This window comes from Lagenorhynchus albirostris, chromosome 5 (genome assembly GCF_949774975.1).
Source record: "Lagenorhynchus albirostris chromosome 5, mLagAlb1.1, whole genome shotgun sequence".
Lineage (NCBI taxonomy): Eukaryota > Metazoa > Chordata > Mammalia > Artiodactyla > Delphinidae > Lagenorhynchus > Lagenorhynchus albirostris.
The window spans coordinates 90,135,150-90,157,775 of NC_083099.1; the positions used below are offsets into that span (position 1 = coordinate 90,135,150).

The 22,626-nt window shown below is 36.2% G+C and overlaps 1 protein-coding gene across 2 annotated transcripts in view; it reads right to left on the minus strand.

The window, feature by feature from the left end:
* The window catches only part of DZIP3 (DAZ interacting zinc finger protein 3), a 121,667-nt gene that overhangs the window by 11,016 nt on the left and 88,025 nt on the right, over positions 1–22,626 (minus strand). For both annotated transcript variants that reach the window (XR_009540770.1, XM_060150637.1), the window contains exons 19-26: positions 20,985–21,150; positions 19,388–19,483; positions 19,111–19,238; positions 12,973–13,041; positions 10,441–10,537; positions 8,463–8,566; positions 6,912–6,999; positions 5,239–5,340 (exon numbers count right to left, since the gene is read on the minus strand). Coding sequence is in view for 1 of the 2 variants with exons in the window: in XM_060150637.1 (XP_060006620.1) it covers positions 5,239–5,340; positions 6,912–6,999; positions 8,463–8,566; positions 10,441–10,537; positions 12,973–13,041; positions 19,111–19,238; positions 19,388–19,483; positions 20,985–21,150 (850 nt within the window). In the remaining variant the exon portion in view is untranslated. The remainder of the gene's footprint in view (positions 1–5,238; positions 5,341–6,911; positions 7,000–8,462; positions 8,567–10,440; positions 10,538–12,972; positions 13,042–19,110; positions 19,239–19,387; positions 19,484–20,984; positions 21,151–22,626) is intronic.

Here is a 22,626-nt window from a genome sequence, read left to right on the forward strand (position 1 = left end):
TTTATGATCACAAAGGTCAGCAGCAGCTTTATACTAAGGAAGTCACTGAGTTCACCGTGTGGCTGACAGTGTCTTGGTGCTCCGGCCTGTGTCAGGCCTGAGCCTCTGAGGTGGGAGAGCCGAGGTCAGGACATTGGACCACCAGAGACCTCCCAGCCCCATGTAATATCAATTGACGAGAGCTCTCCCAGAGATCTCCATATCAACGCTAAGGCCCAGCTCCATCCAACCGCCAGCAAGCTCCAGTGCTGGACGTCCCATGCCAAACAACTAGCAAGACAGGAACGCAACCCCACCCATTAGTAGAGACGCTGCCTAAAATCATACTAAGTTCACAGACACCCCAAAACACACCACCGGAGGCGGCCCTGCCCACCAGAAAGACAAGATCCAGCCCCACCCACCAGAACACAGGCACCAGCCCCCTCCACCAGGAAGCCTACAAAAGCCACTGAATCAACCTCACCCACTGGGGGCAGACACCAAAAACAAGAGGAACTACGAACCTGCAGCCTGCAAAAAGGAGACCCCAAACGCAGTAAGTTAAACGAAATGAGAAGACAGAAATATGCAGCAGAAGAAGCAAGGTAAAAACCCACTAGACCAAAATAAATGAAAAGGAAATAGGCAGTCTACCTGAAAACGAATTCTAAGTAGCGATAATAAAGATGATCCAAATCTTGGAAATAGAATGGAGAAAATACAAGAAATGTTTAACAAGGACCTAGAAGAACTAAAGAGCAAACAAACAATGATGAACAGTACAATAAATGAAATTAAAAACTCTCTAGAAGGAATCAGTAGCAGAATAACTGAGGCAGAAGAATGGATAAGTGACCTGGAAGATAAAATAGTGGAAATAACTACCACAGAGCAGAATAAAGAAAAAAGAATGAAAAGAATTGAGGACAGTCTCAGAGACTTCAGGGACAACATTAAATGCACAACTTTCGAATTATAGGGGTCCCAAAAGAAGAAGAGAAAAAGAAAGGTCTGAGAGAATATGTGAAGAGATTATAGTTGAAAACTTCCCTAACATGGGAAAGGAAATAGTCAATCAAGTCCAGGAAGCGCAGAGAGTCCCATACAGGATAAATCCAAGGAGAAACTCACCAAGGCACATATTAATCAATCTATCAAAAATTAAATACAAAGAAAAAATATTAAAAGCAGCAAGGGAAAAGCAACAAATAACATACAAGGGAATCCCCATAAGGTTAACAGCTGATATTTCAGCAGAAAATCTGCAAGCTAGAAGGGAGTGGCGGGACATATTTAAGTGATGAAACAGAAAAACCTACAACCAAGATTACTCTACCCAAGGCTTCCCTGGTGGTGCAGTGGTTGAGAGTCCACCTGCCGATGCAGGGGACACGGGTTCGTGCCCCGGTCCGGGAAGATCCCACATGCCGCAGAGCAGCTGGGTCCATGAGCCATGGCCGCTGAGCCTGTGTGTCCGGAGCCTGTGCTCCACAACGGGAGGCCCCCCAAACGCAGGCCACAACACTGAGAGGCCCGCGTACTGAAAAAAAAAAAAAAAGATTACTCTACCCAGAGAGGATCTCATTCAGATTTGATGGAGAAATTAAAACCTTTACAGACAAGCAAAAGTTAAGAGAATTCAAAACAAAACAAAACAAAACAAAAAGTTAAGAGAATTCAGCACCACCAAACCAGCTTTACAACAAATGCTAAAGCAACTTCTCTAGGCAGGAAACACAAAAGAAGGAAAAGACCTACAAAAACAAACCCCAAACAATTAAGAAAATGGTAATAGGAACATACATATTGATAATTACCTTAAATATAAATGGATTAAATGCTCCAACCAAAAGACATAGACTGGCTGAATGGATACAAAAACAAGACCCATATATAGGCTGTCTACAAAAGACCCATTTCAGACCTAGAGACACATACAGACTGAAAGTGAGGGGATGGAAAAAGATATTCCATGCAAATGGAAATCAAAAGAAAGCTGGAGTAGCAATTCTCATATCAGACAAAATAGACTTTAAAATAAAGACTATTACAAGAGACAAAGAAGGACACTACATAATGATCAAGGGATCAATCCAAGAAGATATAACAGTTGTAAATATTTATGCACCCAACACAGGAGCACCTCAATACATAAGGCAAATGCTAACAGCCATAAAAGGGGAAATCGACAGTAACACAATCATAGTAGGGGACTTTAACACCCCACTTCCACCAATGGACAGATCATCCAAAATGAAAATAAATAAGGAAACACAAGGTTTAAATGACACATTAGACAAGAAGGACTTAATTGATATTTATAAGACATTCCATCCAAAAACAACAGAATACATTTTCTTCTCAAGTGCTCATGGAACATTCTCCAGGATAGATCATATCTTGGGTCACAAATCAAGCCTTGGTAAATTTTAGAAAATTGAAATCATATCAAGTATCTTTTCTGACTACAACACTATGAAACTAGATATCAATTACAGGAAAAATAAACTGTAAAAAATACAAACTCATGGAGGCTAAGCAATACACTACTAAATAACCAAGAGATCACTGAAGAAATTAAAAAGGAAATCAAAAATACCTAGAAACAAATGACAATGAAAACATGATGACCCAAAACCTATGGGATGAAGCAAGAGCAGTTCTAAGAGGGAAGTTTATAGCAATACAATCCTACCTCAAGAAACAAGAAAAATCTCAAGAATAAGAGTCCTTTTTGGAATGCATACTAAAGTATAAATGGATGAGATGTAGGGTTTATTTTAAAATGTTTTTTGGAATGCATACTAAAGTATAAATGGATGAGATGTAGGGTTTACTTTAAAATGTTCCAGTGGGGAGGAAGAAGGGGATGACATGGCACAAGACTGACAAAATGTTGATAATGATGTTGAAGTTGGCTCTTGGGTTCACAGAGGTTCATCATTCTGTTTTTATGTATGTTTCAAAATTTTCATAATATAAAGTCCTTAAATAATGAATGATGGGTACTGAGTTAGTAGTCCTGCTCTTTTTGAGGACAACAATTACCTAACACTACTTTCAGGATTAGACAGCCAGGCTACAAAAATCAAAACATAATGAAACACATAAAAATACTGGGTTAAACTGGGAACAATACCCATTATTCTAGACTTCTCAGGTTAGACTACTATATATATTTAAAACCTGGTAACCATTCTTTACAATACTAGAATCTCAGAAAGAAATACTTTAGTGATCAGATCATCTAGTACAATTTCCTGATTTGTAGATAGGAAAACCAAGTCTGGGACAGCTGAGTTTCCCAAAACCAACACAGTTCTTCACAGAGTTAGGACCTGAACCCAGACCTCTAATGTATTTCCATTGTATAATATCACCTCAATTTATTGCAAAAAGAATGGTTACATTTCTAGCATTTGTGCTCTCAAACTGTTCTACTAATTCTCAGTGGTCACTGATGCTTGTACTTTAACACAACTGTTAGCTTTGATCAAGCACAGCAGTGACTCTGGTTAGGAAGCACAAAAGATACACATGTACCTCTCAAGTGTTAGCAAGGGATGCTTATAAATTCCATTGAGCCTAACTGCCAGTGGGTTCTTTCCCTTGACTAAACCTGGGTAGCCACATCAGCCATAAGCAACTCTCTGAAGGGATGAGGATGTAGAGGTCAAGGTTTGATTATGTTTGTCACTTATAGTGTCACTAGTATCACATAGATTATTCCAGTCTGGTTCCAGAAAACTCCAAAGAACATCTCTGTTTCTAGCGTCCGAGTCTCTAGAGCCATTTTATATTTAGAGTCATGGGAGAGTTTAACTACAACCTATAGGCAGTAGTTTGAATACAGTCAGAGGCAACAGATTTCTAGAAATCCTACCAAGAGTATGTGTTACTTCCCATAGAACTACAGGGAATCTGGGATTTCTGTCATCTACGCAACACATTCCTTATCAGGAGAGTTGGGTATGATGGTGTGTTCAAAGCCTAGAATAATAATATGCATAATATAATGCTCCTATAAAACCTGAATTAACCAAAAATATAAAAGCCAATACTGTCATTCTAAACTAAAGCCCATGGTGAATATCATAATGCTTTCAGCTCTGAATTCTGCTTTTGCAACAGTGTAACTCCACACAATTCACATAATTTTTAAGTTCTTTGATATACTCAACTAGTATTTGTAGAAAAAACATTTTCAAAGTTCTACTATAAGCAGAAATGCTAATGTCAAAAGTGATCTACCCCTAAATATATCCCACCTTTCTTACCCTCAGATCCGTTATCATAATAAAGGTTATTATCTAGTGGTTCTGTTCTAAAAGGTCTTTTGGAAAGCTGTATGAGTTTATTGGGTTAAGGTGCTATGTTTCCCAGAAGGCTAACATAAACAGTATAGCATAGAGATTAGTTTGTCTGATGTAGACAGTAAGCAGGGAAGGGTAATAAATGAAAGCTGTCCTTACTGTTAAAGGTAGAATAGAAGATAAAAGTTAAGAAAAACAGAGTCTAAAGTGGAAGTGGGGGGGTGAAGTCCAGCATGCTAGGGTATTATGCTGAGATGTTTTAGTCATCTAGCAGTAACGTGAGGGCATTGGGAATTCTAGGCATTCATCGGTTTTCTCTCATAACGTGTGATCGACAGGATGAATGAGCATATATTACCTCTTTAGATATCAAACGCATTACTAAAATCCAGTGATACAACCTACCTCTTGCCTCAGCTGAGTCAGCCAACTAGTCATATCATCTGTAGATGATACAGCAGGAATGGACATAATTACAAATGATACGCACTACATGTACCCTTTCCACTTTGAACACACAGACATAATGCATATTCAGTGTTTTAAAGCTATTACCATTTTATCAAGATGAAGATGGTGATTTTTCAAAATGTTACACAGTTGACCCTTGAACAACACAGGTCTGAGTTGTGTGGGTCCACTTATACACCGATTTTTTTCAATAAATATAATCCCTGTATTTTCATTTTACAGATCTTTAAATTAACTAAATGTGGAGAAAGTTTGCATTTGATTAGAAATCACAATATGTGGAATCAAAAAACTAGGGTTTGAGTCCTGATTCTGTCCAAACTGTTTCAGCTTCCTGCTCGGGGGTAATCATTTATCAATTCTGTTTGTGAAGTAGAGAGAGCAGTACCCAGATTTCTGACTGCATGGGGTGTGGGTGGGGGGTTGGCACTCCCAAGCCCTGCGTTGTTCAAGAGTCAACTGTATTTCTTACCAGTATCTCAGGACTGGGTGGTGGCGGAGGAAGCTGGATTGGAGGCAAGGTACTCAAGGCAAACCCTTGCTTCACCTTGTTAATTTGTTCATTGTACTGTGTCTAGTAGGAGAAACAATATTTTACAGCAAAATCAACTTCAAAGAAATAGCATATGGAAGTACTTGATGTAGTTTTGAATAGTACAACATAGATGAGTGATTTCCAATCTATTATGCCAGAAATAATATAAAAAGAATTTCTGACATAAAAACAACCCTATACACCACTATCCATAGATGTAAATAGCTGTATTTTTAGAAGTATCTATTGATTGACAAGATACAGAGACATATAATTCACAGATCTCTGTGATAACTCCTCAGTGCTTCAATAATTTTTAGCCCCCAAATGGGAACCACTTATATAAAGTAAACAGAATCTAAAGATCAAGAAGATGTAAATAATCTACTTGCTGAAAAATATGGGGAAAAAAGTATTTGTAACAAAGAGTTGAACTACTTGCAAATGTTCATTTTAAAAACTGGGGGCTTCCCTGGTGGCGCAGTGGTTGAGAGTCCGCCTGCCGATGCAGGGGACATGGGTTCATGCCCCGGTCCAGGAGGATCCCACATGCCGTGGAGCGGCTGGGCCCGTGAGCCATGGCCGCTGAGCCTGCGCGTCCGGAGCCTGTGCTCTGCAACGGGAGAGGCCACAGCAGTGAGAGGCCCGCGTACCGCAAAAAAAAAAAAAACACAAAAAAACAAAAAACTGGAGGGGAAGTTTTAGGGAAAACTTTTGAATGTTTTTTTAATCTTAAAAGTTATACCTGTAGCTGTCTCCAGTTCCACATATACCTTTGTTTTTTCTTCTTAGATTTTGCCACAGGTAAGACTCCTATCCTTGAAGCTTAAAAACATAGTTTGAACATTTTTGGCATTGTCCCCATTTTGCTTTATATGTTATTTTGTAAACAAACCACAAGAGCTGGAAGAGAAAGTCTTCAAACATTTAGAAACTTCCATATATAGGACACGTTCTTAGAAGAAAACAATGACAGAGAACAAGGGGCATCTCTTTTGAGGCCAGAACTTTGAATAAATCCAATAAATATGCTCAGCATCACTAAAGACTGAGTATGAACGAGTCTGGGAAAGAAACAGGGAAGACCACCAAGGACAAAGCTAGACAAGTATTCAGTGTGTTACCTCTTTAGATTACTGTTAGCACAGTCCTAATTCTATTACATGAATAATTAAGAATTTATTATTTTGCATTAGGGAGTAATTACATAAAAAGTTAAGATTGAAAACTAATACAGATCTGCTTGATCTTCCTTTTAATTCTGTAAACACATAATTACTCAGATCAAGTTAAGACATTTATTTCTGACTGGAGCAGAGTTAGCTTTGGAATTCTAGTAAAATTGTGTGAGGCACAATTTTTGAGTTTACCACTTACTAGACTAAGGACCTAGAAGACCACAAGTAAGAGCCTAGGATGTTATCTACAGCCAACTACAATGGAAGTAATCAGTCTCAAACCTCAAAAAGGCATAAATTTTAATAACTGCAATGAAAAAACATGTTCTTCCTTAAATTTCTCTAGTAATTGTTTTTAATGTTAGATGTTTCCTTTAAGTATATACCACCTACACCATTCAGTCAATTTACTCTAAATACTTCATGACTTACCCTGAGGAATGCAATCTTGTTTCTAACATCTGTCACAATGGCATTCCAACTGTCTACTGCAGCCTTTAATTGAAGTGATTTTAGGTTGCTGGTATAGAAATGGAGACACAAGAGAAAGTTCTTTCTTTTTATATGCCACTTAGATTTCCAAAAATTTCTATTATGTTCTCTAGCATGTATATAGATAAAGTAAAACAACAACAAAATTACCTCTATCACCAATTACCTCAAATGGGCAGAAAGTTGTATGGAAGGGCTTGTTATCAAAAATTTTTAAAAAGCTTAGTAAACAAAGACATTCCTTTGTATAGGAATCCTCCATTGAAGAAGGGAGGCAAAGGAGGCCACACAGGGAAACTGCCCTAGCCATCCAATGCAGGAGCATTCTCAAAGATGTTGACATCCTGAAAGCAGGTTTTGGACTATCTTCACATTAACCCTGACATCACAGGGCCACGGTTGGCCTATCAGGCTCTTTTGCAAATTAGAAAAAGATATTCCCTACAGAAAGGAAAGTTAGAAAGAAATACCTCTTCTGTGAGGATGAATTAGATTGTTGTCTCTATGATACGCTAAATTGCACAAACACAGCAGCTCTGCCCACCATGCCCATCAAACGACTTAAGTAAAACAGCTTTGAGGTGTTTACGGTCTGGCATCTCAAGAAGAGAGATTTCACGTGGCCTTTCAAAAGGCTCTATCTGTTATAACATCCCCACCCCAGTATCACCTGGCACAAAAGAGCATAACAAGTTATCACTGAGATCATTTCATACAAAGAAGCTTGATAATATTCTAATTTATAGAGCATCCTTTCTCCCTCTAGCAAGCAAAGATAGACTGATCACTTACAACAGTGCTTCCCTGACATGAATGCACATCAGTGTCTCCTGGGAATCTTGTTAAACATCAGAGATTCTGATTCTTTAGAATTGAAGAATAATGATGATCATATTAAAATAATAATCATTAAAAGTAGTGATGCTTTGGTCCCAGAGATTTTAATCTAATTAATTCCTTAAGTTCAAAGGTATACCCCATAAAATTATAAACTGAAGAATCCCATGCAACCTGCCTAAAATTTGAAAACCACTCATTTGTAGCACAGCAGGAAACTGCCTTTAACACGGTTTTAGGTGTTAATACTGATTTTTCCCTCAATGTATTTTTCCAAAGGTATTTAAAATAAAGCGTTAAGAGAGAAAAGAATTAGAAAAAAGTTTTCCAATTAGAATCCACCTTGTTTTGTAAATATCTGGTCTTCATGCATGTCTCTGACTGAGACTTTTGATCTGTTTCATTGTAGAGGAAGGGAAAAATCTACCATCAGCTACTACTGCACTTAGTAGACTACTCAGTGCCACAGCAGGAGCAACAAAGTAAAAGCTCAAAGTGACTAAATGACATTTGAGGTTTAAAAAAACAATGGCTTCTTCACTCCAAAGACTCTGATGTCATATATGTGAAACACATCACAGATTATGTTCAACCTTGGAGCCACCTGTGAGTACCTCAGAGAACAAGACACATTAAGGAAGAGGGAGCGGTTACCTTGCTGCCATGTGAGTCACCCTGGCAAGCTGACTGAGGCATTCCTTTTCAGTCTGCTCTAGATGAAGCAAACCAAAATCTCTACGACACTGTAAGAAATATACCTACAGATTTTTGAGAGAAAGAGAAAGAAGTTAAAGATGTCCTTGTAAATGAACACATTCTTTCCTCAAACATTTCAAGTAAATTTAAAGTTATTTTTTTTCAGTCTCTTCCAACAACACCTGAGCTTCTTTCCTGCCCATAACACATTTTAAAGCTCTTTGATCAATTCTGAAATTCTCATATTTTTATTCAAAAGTTACTGGGTTGGGAAACATTTTAGAACATTAGTTTTTAAACTTGCATATGCACTGGAATCATCTCAGAAACTTAAAAAAATGATGTCTTGGTTTCAGAGATTCTAATTTAATTGATAGTAGGTGTAACCTGGGAAACGTTTTTTTTTAAATTTCTGAATATCTTTTTCTTTTTATGTCATTGATTTTTTAAAATAAACATTTATTTATTTACTTTTGGCTGCGTTGGGTCTTCGTTGCTATGCGCAGGCTTTCTCTAGTTGCTGCGAGTGGGGGCTACTCTTCGTTGCGGTGCGCGGGCTTCTCACTGCGGTGGCTTTTCTTGTGGAGCACGGGTTCTAGGAGTATGGGCTTCAGTAGTTGTGGCACATGAGCTCAGTAGTTATGGCTCACGGGATCTAGAGTGCAGGCTCAGTAGTTGTGACACATGGGCTTAGTTGCTCTGGGGCATGCAGGATCTTCCTGGACCAGGGCTCGAACCCATATCTCCTGCATTGGCAGGTGGATTCTTAACCACTGCACCACCAGGGAAGCCCCGAAAAGGTGTTTTTAAAAGCTCTCAGATAACTCTATTATGCAGCAAGTGTGTTTAAGAACAGTCAAAATAAGTCCTGCTATTTGATTTTTTTTTTAATTGATGAAGGAGTAAGAAAACAATCAGACCCTACAGGACTATGCTGTCCAAATGGGCCTTGGAGGTCATCTAGGCTGATGTCTCTCCAGCAGTGGGAATCCCTTCCAACTATTATTGATGCATGGTCATTTGGCCTCTGTTTTTTCCTATTGATCACTTAATATTCACTGAAAATAGCTCATACTCTTAGACAGCATTAAGTGTTTCTAAAATTAATAATGGAAGTAGAAAGGAACTTTCTGATTAAAAGCAGTGAAAAACAAAGTCTACAAAGTTAAACTCTTAAGGTAATCTGAGCTTTTTTTTTTTCTGGTTAAATTTAATACTCCAATACTTTACTGTCCAGGGATTTTTGGTGCAGATATCACCCCTTGATTGTTGAGCTCTGGATTCCAGAGTGCTCTGCTAAAAAATAGACCTTACCATGACAAAGGTGAGAAGGTTTGTAATGCTTTTAATGTCAACTAGTGCTCCAAAATTTGAATTTTATTGTATATCAAGTTTGGTTATCTATAAATAAAAATTACATACATACATACAATCACATTTCTTTTGAGAGATCCTAGCTGTGGTGTTCTAAAATAACTTAGAAGAAACTGAATGCCTTTCTGGGGGAAGAGGTAAGTTGGTTTCCGACACTGGAATGTATGGTGTGTATGTGTTTTTGGAAGATCTATGTAGTTAAATAGCAAAGGAGATATTACGGCAGCAGTGAAATGTTATTCTTAGAAGTTTGGCTTAGTCACCTGGATTAATGAGAATTTTCTAAGATGTCTATATTTGCTATACATACTGAAGCAAAACAATTTCTTGGAGTCATTTGGGGGAAAACAACATAAGATCATCAATTTCAAGTAAAAATATACAAAATGCCAACAAGTCAAAAAAGCACAAGAGTTTGAGCTGTGTTTTTCTGGCTGGTCCTCAGATGTCTTAATTCTGTTTATTCAAAAAACAATATTTTAAAAATTCTTTAGTATACCAGTACACAAGTAAAACTTCACTCCTCAACCCCATCTCTCTCTCCCTCTTTCTTTTCTTTTACCTCAGCTGTTAAAGCTCTGCTAGTTTCTGCATTCAGTTTGTTTAAGTATGTTTTAATTGTGCTTTCCAGATTATGCTTCTCCATTTCCCACTGAGATCTGAAATATATGATAAAGAGTCAGTAACACTGCAGCAAGGACAGACTTTTCAACCTTATTCAGGAGGCAGACAGATACAAGCTATTCAATGAATAGGAAATGATTTCCTGGAAAGTATACAGCATATAAAAGCAACAGAAGACATTACTTAACTCTTACTGTTAACCCTTTACTATCATGAATGTGGAGGGTTTAAAGTTGTCATTTAAACCTTGGTTCTGAAATCAAGTTGTCTGAAGATGAATCTGACCTCCACAACTTATTAAATGTGAAACCATGGGCAAGTTACTTCTCTATACCTCAGTTTCCTCACATATAAAAATGGAAAAATTATATTACTTACCTCAAAGAGTTGTGAAAATTCATTCAGATAATATACATAAAGCACTTTGTGTTTGGCACATACTAATTACTAAATAAATGTTAGCTATTATTATTAATAAATTTTACATAAAGTTTCTACAAGTCTTTTTGTGTCCTAACAATAGCAACCACAAAAGTTTTTATTATCCCTGTCATAAAGCTAAGTCACCGTATTAAAATATTTTACTGTTTATCTCAGTGCTCACATTCAGTACCTTAGAATGAAAACAATTCCCATAGCTTGAGAAGGAGAGAAGGAGATGATGATAAGGATATTATTTATGAAGGACATTATGGAAAATGGCTACCTATGAGGTTTCTCTTTTTCCTATTCCATTTCAGCTTCCTACACTTGAGCCCCAGAATGCTAGAGCATACAAACCAAATTATGTTTCTAATGAAAGCAATTAATTGGAAGTATAACATTTTTGTAATAAGGACGTTCACAAAGGCTTTCCTCAATGTTTTATTATTAGAAACAGCTGGATGCTTGAGTACCTGACAAACATTGATGAGAAGCCTGATAAGACAATATGTTGTTAATATCAATAAGGCCAGATTATTTTGAGGGAAAAAGTTATAAAATATTCAAGAAGTCAACAAAAAGGAATTATGATGCCACTGAATACTGTGAAAAACTTGCCTACGAGAGAAAAAATAGATAAATTGGACTTCATCAAAATCAACTGTGCTTCTAAGGACATGATCAAGGAAGTGAAAAGACAACCCACAGAATGGAAGAATATATTTGAAAATCATGTATCTGACAAGGAACTTGTATCCAGAATATACAAAAAACTCTTAAAGCTCAATAGTTAAAAGAGAAACAACCCAATATTAAAAATAGTCAAAGGAAGTAAATGGACATTTCTCCAAGTAGATACACAAATAGCCAATAAGCACATGAAAAGATACTCAACATAATTATTAGGAAAATGCAAATCAAAACCAAAAAGACATACCACTTTATAAACACTACAATGGGTGAACTAAAGACAGATAAAATAATAAGTCTTGGTGAGAATGTGGATAACTGGAACACTCATCCATTCCTGCTGGGATTATAAAATGGTGCAGTCACTTGGAAAACAGTTTGGCAGTTCCTCCAAAAGTTAAACAGAGTTTACTGCATGTCTCAGCAATTCTACTCTTAGGTATATACCCAAGAGAATTGAAAACATATGTCCACACAAAAATTTGTAGACAAATGTTCATACCAGCTTTATTCATAACAGCCAAAAACTGGACACAAACCAAATGTCCATCAACTGATGAAAAGGTAAGCAAAGTGTGGTATATCCATACAATGGAATATTATTTGTCCATAAAAAGGAATGAGTACTGATACATGCTAAAACACGATGAACCTTGAAAACATTATGTTAAGTGAAAGAAGTTAGTCAAAAGAGGCCACATATTATTATATGATTCCTTTTATATGACATGTCCAGAATAAGTAAATCCACAGAGACAAAAAAATAGACTAGTGGTTCCCAGAAGCTGGGGGACAAGAGAATGGGGAGTGACTTCTAATGGACCCAGGGTTTCTTTTTAGGGTGAGAAAAATGTTCTGGAATTAGATAGTGATGATGGTTGTACACCTCTGTACATATACTACAAACCAAGGAATAGTATGCTTTAACAGGGTGAATTTTATTCTATGTGAATTAGATCTCAAAACAGCTATTATAAAAAATATGTAAATCAGAAAAAGACTTACCCAGTTTCATGAATCAGTCACACCTAGTAGTATTGATTACAGTAAAGAAAAAAGAATTCATAAGCCCTAGTTCCTGACAGTAGTTTGTTGTGGCACCACAACTTTGCTGATTTAATCACTCCCAGCAGTTTCCCAGGGCCAGAGGCAAGGTGAACATTCCTCCCTATTTGCCTAGGACATTTCCAGCTTTTATCTGTTGTCCCAGTGTAATTATTAATACTGCTCAGTATCATGCTCAGAAGTGCCCTAGTTTGGATGTTTATGTTATATGGCTACCTTAGCCAGAATATTCTGAGTGGAATACACAGTTTCAGAGAGGGTGCACTCAACCAAAGCAACAGCTGTTTGTTACCTTTTCATAGAAAGTTGCTCTTTAAGGTTCTTGATTTCATTATCTTTAGCATGGCTCTGACGCTGCAATCTAAGAAAAGAAGAAAGAACGCCATAAAATGTTAGAAATTATTTATCATTAACAGTCAGAACAACCCTACTTGTAGCTGAGGAGGGACTAAGTATGTCCATTTTGGGCCATAAATCTTGAGCCTGAAAATAACTGGACTCCTCTACCTTATTCTTCTAAGATTTATCTTTCTTACATCTGATGTCCGATTTACTGACTTTACAAAGAAAGAACTAAGTTCTAACCCTGAAAATTAGAAAGCCAAACTGAAGAGTTATATCGTATCCCCAGCTCAGTGACTCAGAAAAATGACTTCAGCTCTTTGTTCTTTAGTTTACTCACTAGAAAACAGAGATGGCATCTTGTGATGTTCTAGGCCTATGGTGGGATTGAGAACTTCAAATTCCTTAAAGAGATAGTATATCAAGTCATGCAAACTATTAAAGACTTAAGTTCTGAAAGAAATCAGATCTTAAATACAGAAGCAATGAGGCTGTGTACAAATAAGAATTTTAATTAAAACTATACATTATGGGGCTTCCCTGGTGGCGCAGTGGTTGAGAATCTGCCTGCCAATGCAGGGGACACAGGTTCAAGCCCTGGTCTGGGAAGATCCCAGATGCCGCGGAGCAACTAGGCCCATGAGCCACAACTACTGAGCCTGCGCGTCTGGAGCCTGTGCTCTGCAACAAGAGAGGCCGTGACAGTGAGTGGCCCCCACTCGCCACAACTAAAGAAAGCCCTTGCACAGAAACGAAGACACAACACACCCCAAAATAAATAAATAAATAAATAAATTTATTTATTTAAAAAAAAACCCAAAACTATAAATTATAACAGGGGAGTCACTCACATGACCTAATCAACAGAAGATTGGGTAAAAATTTTGTATACATCAGAAAACATAACCCATGATTAACTTAATAACCGACACGCCAAAAACTATTAAAAGCAATGCAAAGTAATACTTTTGGGGTTGACATATATTCACATACCATTTTTGATGCTCCTCCCTTGTGCTGCATTTTTCTTTACCACCTGTTAATCTGCTTCAATATGAAGAGATTTATAGCAAAAGCACATTTTTCTTTAAGTCTCTGATATGTTCAGACACTTGGGATACATATGAGTTTTGGTTTATATAAACTATGGAATGATAAAGCCTTAAAACAGTGACGTTACATGTTGGCTGGATTGCTCACCACTAGATTTCAGAGACCACCTACTTACGTTTAAGCTTCTTGGAAGCTGTAGAGACTTACAATGAATGTTGTATTGGACTGATAAATGCAATGAAAAGAAAACAGGTCTCTTTAGATACAAAAGAGATCATGTTCTTGAGTAAAGAAGAAGAAATACAAGCTTTGTTTCTGTATACTCTACAGGAGTATGTAGAGAGAATTGAAAAGTAAGTTGTAAGATTTCTAAGACTGACATCTTTCTTTCCCATGTATACTGCCATTACTTCATTATTTTACCCAGCTCTAGTTTAGAGTGGGCGATAAGAACTGACAAAGCTGATCGGGACTTCAGAAGACCTGGATTCTTAAGTAACAGAGGATAAGGTAGGCATAGTTCCTATCATCCTGCTCATACATGAACCAGCTATATATGTTCAGGTAGTCATAACTAGTTAGTCCTATTTTTCTCATGAAAACCATGACAAGGTGGGATTAGATTTTGTTCTCTAAAATATCTAAAGTTCTCAAGCTTACTCTGGCTGGCTATGAAGTTTACTATATAAATTTTATGGACAGCAGTTTCCTAACATTTATTAAGTATTGTAATTTGTGCAAAATATGTCATTTTTGTATGTCTTCTTTATTAACACTGCAATTATCATCAACATATTGACCATTTACTGTAGTATTGGCATTGAATTAGGCCAAAGAAAAAAGATGTTTTTGCTTCCAAATAAACAATATGTTCTAAGATGAAAGAAATCAACATTTTACAATGAAAGAATATTTATATTTTTATCACATGCTCTTGGGACATGACCAGGTGAATTAAACAAAGAAAGGCTCAAAAGCTTATATGAGAATACATGCAACATTCATGCTTTCCTATCTGGTCTGAATGCCCTCTGTCTTTTCTCCCATCTCACCCTATGTATTACCTACCTTAGGTAAAACACTATGTCTTCAATGAAGTTCTTCCTTATCTCAACATCAAAAGTACTCTTTTTACCCCACAATATCCCTATTAAATACAGCTTCATTTGACATTTATATGTACTTTTTCAAAAAGTTAAGCTTTTCAGATAAACATAGATTCACATGCAGGTGTAAGAAATGATACAGACAGATCCTATGTACCCTTTATCCACATTCCCCCAATGCAACATCTTGCAAAACAACAGTATAATAACCCAGGATGTTGTCAGTGATACAGTTAAAGATAGCGAACAATTTTATCACCACAAGGACGCCTTATTTTGCCCTTTTATAGCCACAGCCACTTCCCTCCCTCTTCCATCTCCTCCTTAAAACCTTGGGACCACTAATCTAATCTATTTTTCATTTTTATCACTCTGTCATTTTTGAACTATTTGAAATTTTGTCATTTCAAGAATGTTACAGAAATGGAATAATATAGTATATAAACTTTGGGGATTGGGTTTTTTCACTCAGCACAATTCTCTGATGTCGGCACGGTCTGTAGTGATATCACCATTTCATTCCTGAGGGTGGTAACTTGTGTCTTCTCTTTTTTTGTCAGGTTTGCTAGAGGTTTGTCAGTTGCATGGATATTTTCAAAGAAACCAGCTCTTTGTCTCATGGATTTTCTCTACTGCTTTTTGTTTCCAATTTCAATATTTCCAATCTTTATTATTTCCATCCTTCTGCTTGTTTTGGGTCATTCTGCTTTTCTTCTTCTGGGTTCTTGAGGTGGGAGCTTGTATTGTATTATACATTTGAGACTTCTCCCCTTTTCTTATGCGCACATTTAGTGCTATAAATCTCAGAACTGCTTTAGCTGTGCCCCACAAACTTTGACATATTGTATTTAATTCAACATATTTTATTTCCCTTGAGACCTCTTCTTTGACTCATGAATTAATTAGAAGTATATGTGTAGTCTCCACGTGTTTGCAGATTTTCCTGTTATATTTGTTAGTGATTTCTAGTTTGTTTCCACTGTGATCTGAGACATGCTTTTCATGATATCAATTCTTTTAAATTTGCTGAGGTTTGTTTTATGGCCCAGAATATGGTTTATCTTGGTATATTTCCTGTGGGTACTTGAAAGCATATGTATTCTGTTATTGTCTGGTGAAGTGTTCTATAAATATCAATCAAATCCTGTTGCTTGATGGTGTTGTAGAGGTCTTCTATTTCTTCTTTCCGTTCTGTTTTGCTTCATATATTTTGAGGCTCTGTTGTTTGGTATGTACACCTTTAGGTTCTTATGTCTTCCCAGTGGACTGATCCTTTTATCATTATGTAATGTCCCTCTTTGTCTCCAGCTTTCTTTGCTCTGAAGTCCATTTTATCTGATATTAATATAGACACTTCTTATTTTTTGATTAATATTTACATGGTATATATTTTACCATCCTTTTATTTTCAACCTACTTATGTTGTTGAAACTGAAATGTATTTCCTATAAACAGCATATTGTTGGATCACACTTCTTTTTGTTTTGTTTTTAAAATCTATTCTTCCAGTCTCTGTCTTTTAATTGATATATTTAGACCATTTATACTTAAGGTAATTATTGATATGTCAGGGCTTAAGTCTACCATTTTATTATTTGTTTTCTGTTTGTTTCCTCTGTTTCTCTTTTCTTACTTTCTTGTGGGTTACCTGAACATGTTTTAGGGTTCCATCTTAGTTTATTTATAGTGTTTTTGAGTATATCTCTTTATGCAGCTTTCTTAGTGGTTGCACTAGGTATTACAATATGCATACATAGTCTACTGGTATTGATCTTTTCTTACTTCAAGTGAAGTGTAGAAGGGCTGACTCACACTGCTTTGCTGCTGTACGGTAGAGAGAGGCAGGAGCTCCCTGTCGGGTGCCTCTGGCACCAGCTGGGGAAAGCAGGGGAAATGGAGTACCACCTGGCGCCAGGGTGGAGATTCAGCTCCCCATGAGAGTAAGAATAAAACCTAGTATTGACTAGTCCCACCTTGGATCACTTTGTTAAGTCTTGTTGATGCTAGGTAGAGGTAGAGGCTTAGCTCGCAGCTGGACCATATTGATGCTATCCTGGCAGAGAAACTGGAACACCCCTTGCTTCCACTTGGCAAGGAATGGAAGATTAGCTACCTGCTCAGTACTGCTACCCCAGCAAGGGAATCTGATTTCTGCCATCTTTTGTCAGAGTGCAGTACCTGTGTCCAAGGGGTGGTGTGGGTCTAGTGGTGTTTGGCTGGAGTAGGTGGGTAGTGCCAAAAAGGTTTCATGTTATTATATCTTCCTTTCCCTGATCCTCTGGCTAAAGGGAACAGACTCTTCTTGGCACTTTAGTGGCCCCCTACCCTGTGCTTACTGACAGTTGCATGTTGGAGGTTTCTGCAGTGCTCTGTCTAGGATAAATGGGAGGCAATTTTAAAAAAATCACTGTCACATCATTCTTTCAAGTTCCAAGGTTTCTAGACAGTCTGCTTCCTTCTACCTTTCAGAGTCTTCTCATGTTTGTTGTGTTCTATCCAGGGTGTTTAAGTTGTAAGAAGGAAGACTTGCAAGTAACAGAGCTACTACATTTTGGTGCAACTGGAGGTCCCTCTGTTACATGTAATTTTAATCCTCTCATATTAATCTATACTTTCCACTAGCTCACAGTTAATGTCTGATATGTCTTGGTATCCTTTACATGTGCCTTACATAATTCTTCGCATACTGTGGGAACTTGATAAAAGTTTGGTGAATGTTCAGCACTGAATGTTCCTTGTGTGAAGACATATGCATTCCCTAAAGTGGTCTGTTTGTAGTCTCAAGCATACAAGGGAGTCTGGGTAAGGTATTAGAGTTGAAGAGAGATATCTCAGATAGCAAAGGAGAGAGACAGGTCATCTGCATGGATGGCATTACTTTTCTGATCTCTGATACTATATAACATATTTATGGATTGGTCATTGTCTTTCAGGCTAAAAGACAAAATTTTGAATCCTGAAGTGTGGCTTCTTAAGTGATTTCAGTCAGTTTAATTTATCCAAGCTATTTTAGGTCCACAAAACTGAAAGTGTTTGCAACTGATACCATGTTGCCAGAGCTATGGCATCCTGTTCTTCCTAAAAACCTGTTCAGGTTGGATGAAATGTTATGTGGGAGAAAATTTAAGACCAAAATCTCTGCCTAATATTTCTCCAATTTAACTATTGACATCTTGGACTCCTTAAACTAAGATATTCCCTAGAATCTGTCTATTTTCCCTATTAGCAGTCTAGGAACTGCAGTGGATTTCAAATTAGAATCATGGATGACTAGTATTTTGTGGTATTACTGTTTATTAAAATAATGTGTCACAAATTATATTACTATTTCACTTCAAAATGGTTCGAGGCAGTCGTTAGTATAAACAGAATGGAGCAGGATACTCATTTTTCCTTATTAAATCAGAATTTTTAGTCTCAGGCATTTTTAATACTTGAGGTTGTAAGAGAAATGAGATTGATGGGGTGAAAAGATTCTCCGGGAATTTGATTTGTTTCCAATCTCTTGCGCTTAGAACACAAATACTCTCAGAAACCAACATTAAAAGGTATGAAAGTGAGTCAGTGGTGTCTTTGAGGAATGTACTTACCATATGCTATAAAGAAACAGCCAATCATTAGTCACATTTTTACAAATTAGAGTCATGACCTGAAAGCTAATTATCATTCTCATGTAATTCTATTATCTTCACACTTATTCAGCCAATACATGAAAAGCTTGATATTTAGAGTGAGCAGTTGCTTATTTCTCAATCCAGCTGGCAAGGCAAAATATAGTGGGTTTTTAAGCAATTGCAGCCCTGTGGTTGGCAGTTCCTAATGTGCAGTCACAATGCCACCTAGTGGCTACATAGGGATTATCTTTTAAAGGATACTGTTCATTATGGGGCAAACCCAGAATTTTCTTCTATCAACAGATTTGCACTTACTTGGACACCTTATTGATTCCAAAAGCCACTTGTTGGTTAAGAGATGAGATGATTTTATCTTTCTTTTTAATCTGCATTTGGTTTTCTTGCCACCGAAAAGTCACTGTTTTCAATTGTCTTTTGAAATCCTGATCAATGAAAAATATTATTTCAGTTAATTCTGTTCAAGCCACCAGAAATTTAAAGAAACAACTGGGCTCTTTAAAAATATATACCATTAAATTGAACATCTGAAGTACCTCTAACTTGTCTCAGATATAATGGCAAAAATACTTACTTCACACTGATAGTGCAATTTACAAAACTGCCGTTGTCGAGCAAGCTTTTGCTTCTCAGTTTCTCCATATTCTGTAGTTACCTTGTTGGTTGAGCCCTATTGAGCAAATGGAATATTCATGCTTTATTTTCCTCTTTAAAAAAGCACTAATATTATAGAAATTTAAATGAAAAACACTACTATTATTGTTATTTAAAGGGGATTTAAGTTGCTGTCTAACTCATACTCATGCATTATAGGTTTCAATGCAAATACCACTTCTCTGATTAATTTAAATAAACCTGCCTCTCTCCAATTACAGCATTCACTAAACAATACCATAGTTACTTATCTACTGCTGCTACTACTGAATAATGTTATCTGTATGCTTACCATTTTTAAAGCATTTTTTGTAATGCTTTTATTGTCATAAGAACCATATGAGGTAGGCACTCACTACTACTTTAGAGATGATAAAACTGAGTAACTTGCCCAAGGTCACACAGTAAGTGAAGGAGCCAGAATTCTAAACTCAGGCAATCTTAACTGCTAAACTACTTAATTATTACCTTAGTAATTATCACCTTAGGTTAATGTTCAACTTCTCCACTGGATTATAAACACTGTGATCACAGGGACCATGTCTTAGCATAGCTCTTGACACAAAGTAAGTGCTAAGTGTTTTTTGAATAAATGAATGAATAAACATTTTTCAACAGCTGTGTGACATTTTCGTTCTATTTTTTGAGTTCTTATAGCTGTTGGATGAAAACCAAAGGCCCCACATTTAAACTTTAGTGTGACATCCAAAGCTTAGAATATGTCATTTCAGTTAAAATATATGTATATATTTTAATTAGAAAGGAGACAAAAAGGCATGACAATTATACTAATGTACTATCAGCCAGGAAATTGTTTGTACTAACTGTATCCTTAGATATCAACATTACTATATATTATATATTATTATACTTAAACCATGGAACAGGATATAATATATTACCTCAGTACAGAATTCTCATGGGTAGGTTAAGCAAGTGATTTTTTTTTTGAAAAAAAAGAGCTTTCTATATGTTTTGTCTCATTAAAGTGCTCTGCTGAGCACTAAAATCATGTTCATATGCACCTTCATATATAAGTATGTCATTCCCAGCACTGACTACCACCAGGAAAGGAACCAAAAAATTGTTGTTTGTTAATATTTTTTGTAGATATTTCATGGTAACAAAAAGGTTTAACTTTTTGAAAAATGAAAGTAGATTTGTTTTATAAAACTATTTTTCTCATGAAATTTAATCCAATGGGATTATGCCAGGGTATTTTTTTCTTCCTTGTGGTATTTGAAAACTCTTTATAAGGAATGCATTTGTAATCAACTCTGCCCAATACTTAAAATCAGGAAATGGTCTGAGGACTAAAGTGAAAAGTTTCCAGTTCCTAGGGTTCTTTTTTATGTCAGCCATCCCTCTGTCCCTCCTTTCCTGTTTTTTCTTTTTCCTCAGAAATACAACATAAATCACTAGGTTAACATGCTGTTCGAAGAGTCATGGGGAAAAAATGGTTAACAATTGTTCTGGAAGAAGGAAGGCAGGGCTGTATCCTCTCAAATCAGGCTTACCTGCTCTATCATGTCCAGAATATGCAGTTCATCCAGGCTATAGAACTTGTCTTCAGTTGCAGAATCTTCTTGAACATCACTTGCATCATCTTTCATAAATCCACTGATTGAGTATAGATTTGCTTGTTCTTTCTTCAATTGCTCTTCCTTACCTATCATATTTGGACTATAGTGGTGACATAATCAATGTGATCTTTTATAATTGTATAGTGCTTTTCATCTAAGCCATTATTTCCCAAATTAATATTGTACTGGTCTCATGAGATGCTCAGATCAGAAGGGCTCATAGTCAAAGTTTGGAGAGTAGTCATACTGTGTATTTCTTTTGAAGATTCACAATGAATTTTAGCATATTTCAGATAGCACTCAACTGAGGTACCTATTCTGTTCATAGTAGTGTTTTTAAGAACTATCAGAATATGGAGTTCACTTTTCAAATTATAACTATTAACATCAGTTACTTTGAGAAACAATACTTTGGGAAATATTGACAAGCATGTCTACATCTGCTATATTATTTAATCATCACATCATTCTTGACAAGTAGGTTGGTTTAATCAACTTCAGTGCTTAGGTCCCATGTACATTTAAATAAAGGGCTGCAAACAGCAATATAAAGTAGATTAAAATGGAGGTTTCTTTTGTAACAGGACTTTAAAAAAAAACTGTAGTGATAATGAATTAAAGTAACTAGGAACCACTGAGAAAACAATGAAAATATTACATGTACAATGACAATTAACTCATTTTTATACCTATGTCTAAGATTTAAATGCATGCTACTATCCTTTCAAGTTGGCCCACTATTTAGTAGCTATGAATTTCCTTCCTAATCTCATTGAACAATAACAAGAAATAGAACTTTTACTTATAGCATGAACTGTATTACTTAATTTTATAAGTGAAAGAAAATTATTTTTATTTTATTATTAGAAAGAAAATAGATAACTCCAGGATGCATCAGTACTTATTTTAGGCCACTGAGACCTAGAAAAAAAATGATATCTAATGCTTGTAGAATAACTTGTAAAACACTATAAAACAGTCATTATGTATCACTGAAGTATTCTAGACTGACTCAAATATTTTGGAAAGTTCAATGAAATAAACTGCTTGTGTAGACCACAGTTCGAAAACCCAATCAGTTTTCCATATTACTTAAAAAGCTGTTAAAAAATTACATTTTTCTGACACCCCAACACTGTAAAAATATGAATCTGTAGTTTTGAAAAGCTCCAAAAGATTATTCCTACATTTTTAAAGTATGATAATAGCATTATGATAATATAGAAAAATATTCATCTCTTATTAAAGAGATGAAAACTGAATCATGTAGAGGTAAAATTATATGATGTTTGGGACTGAAAACATTCAAAAAAGAACAAAATGTTAAGGAAAAAATGAAGCAAATATGGAAAAACAGTGATAACTGTCGAATCAGGATGATAGGTATACATACAAATGTAGATATATCATTCTCTTTACTTTTGTGTGTCTTTGAAAATTCTCATTTAAAAACAAAGCTCGCTGCATGATTTGATGATCATCCAGGTTTGGCTCTATGCTGTAAGTCAAAATGAGCAAAATGACTGATAATATTGTTTCATTCTTTAGTAAGTTATTTTTACGGTATCTAGACATA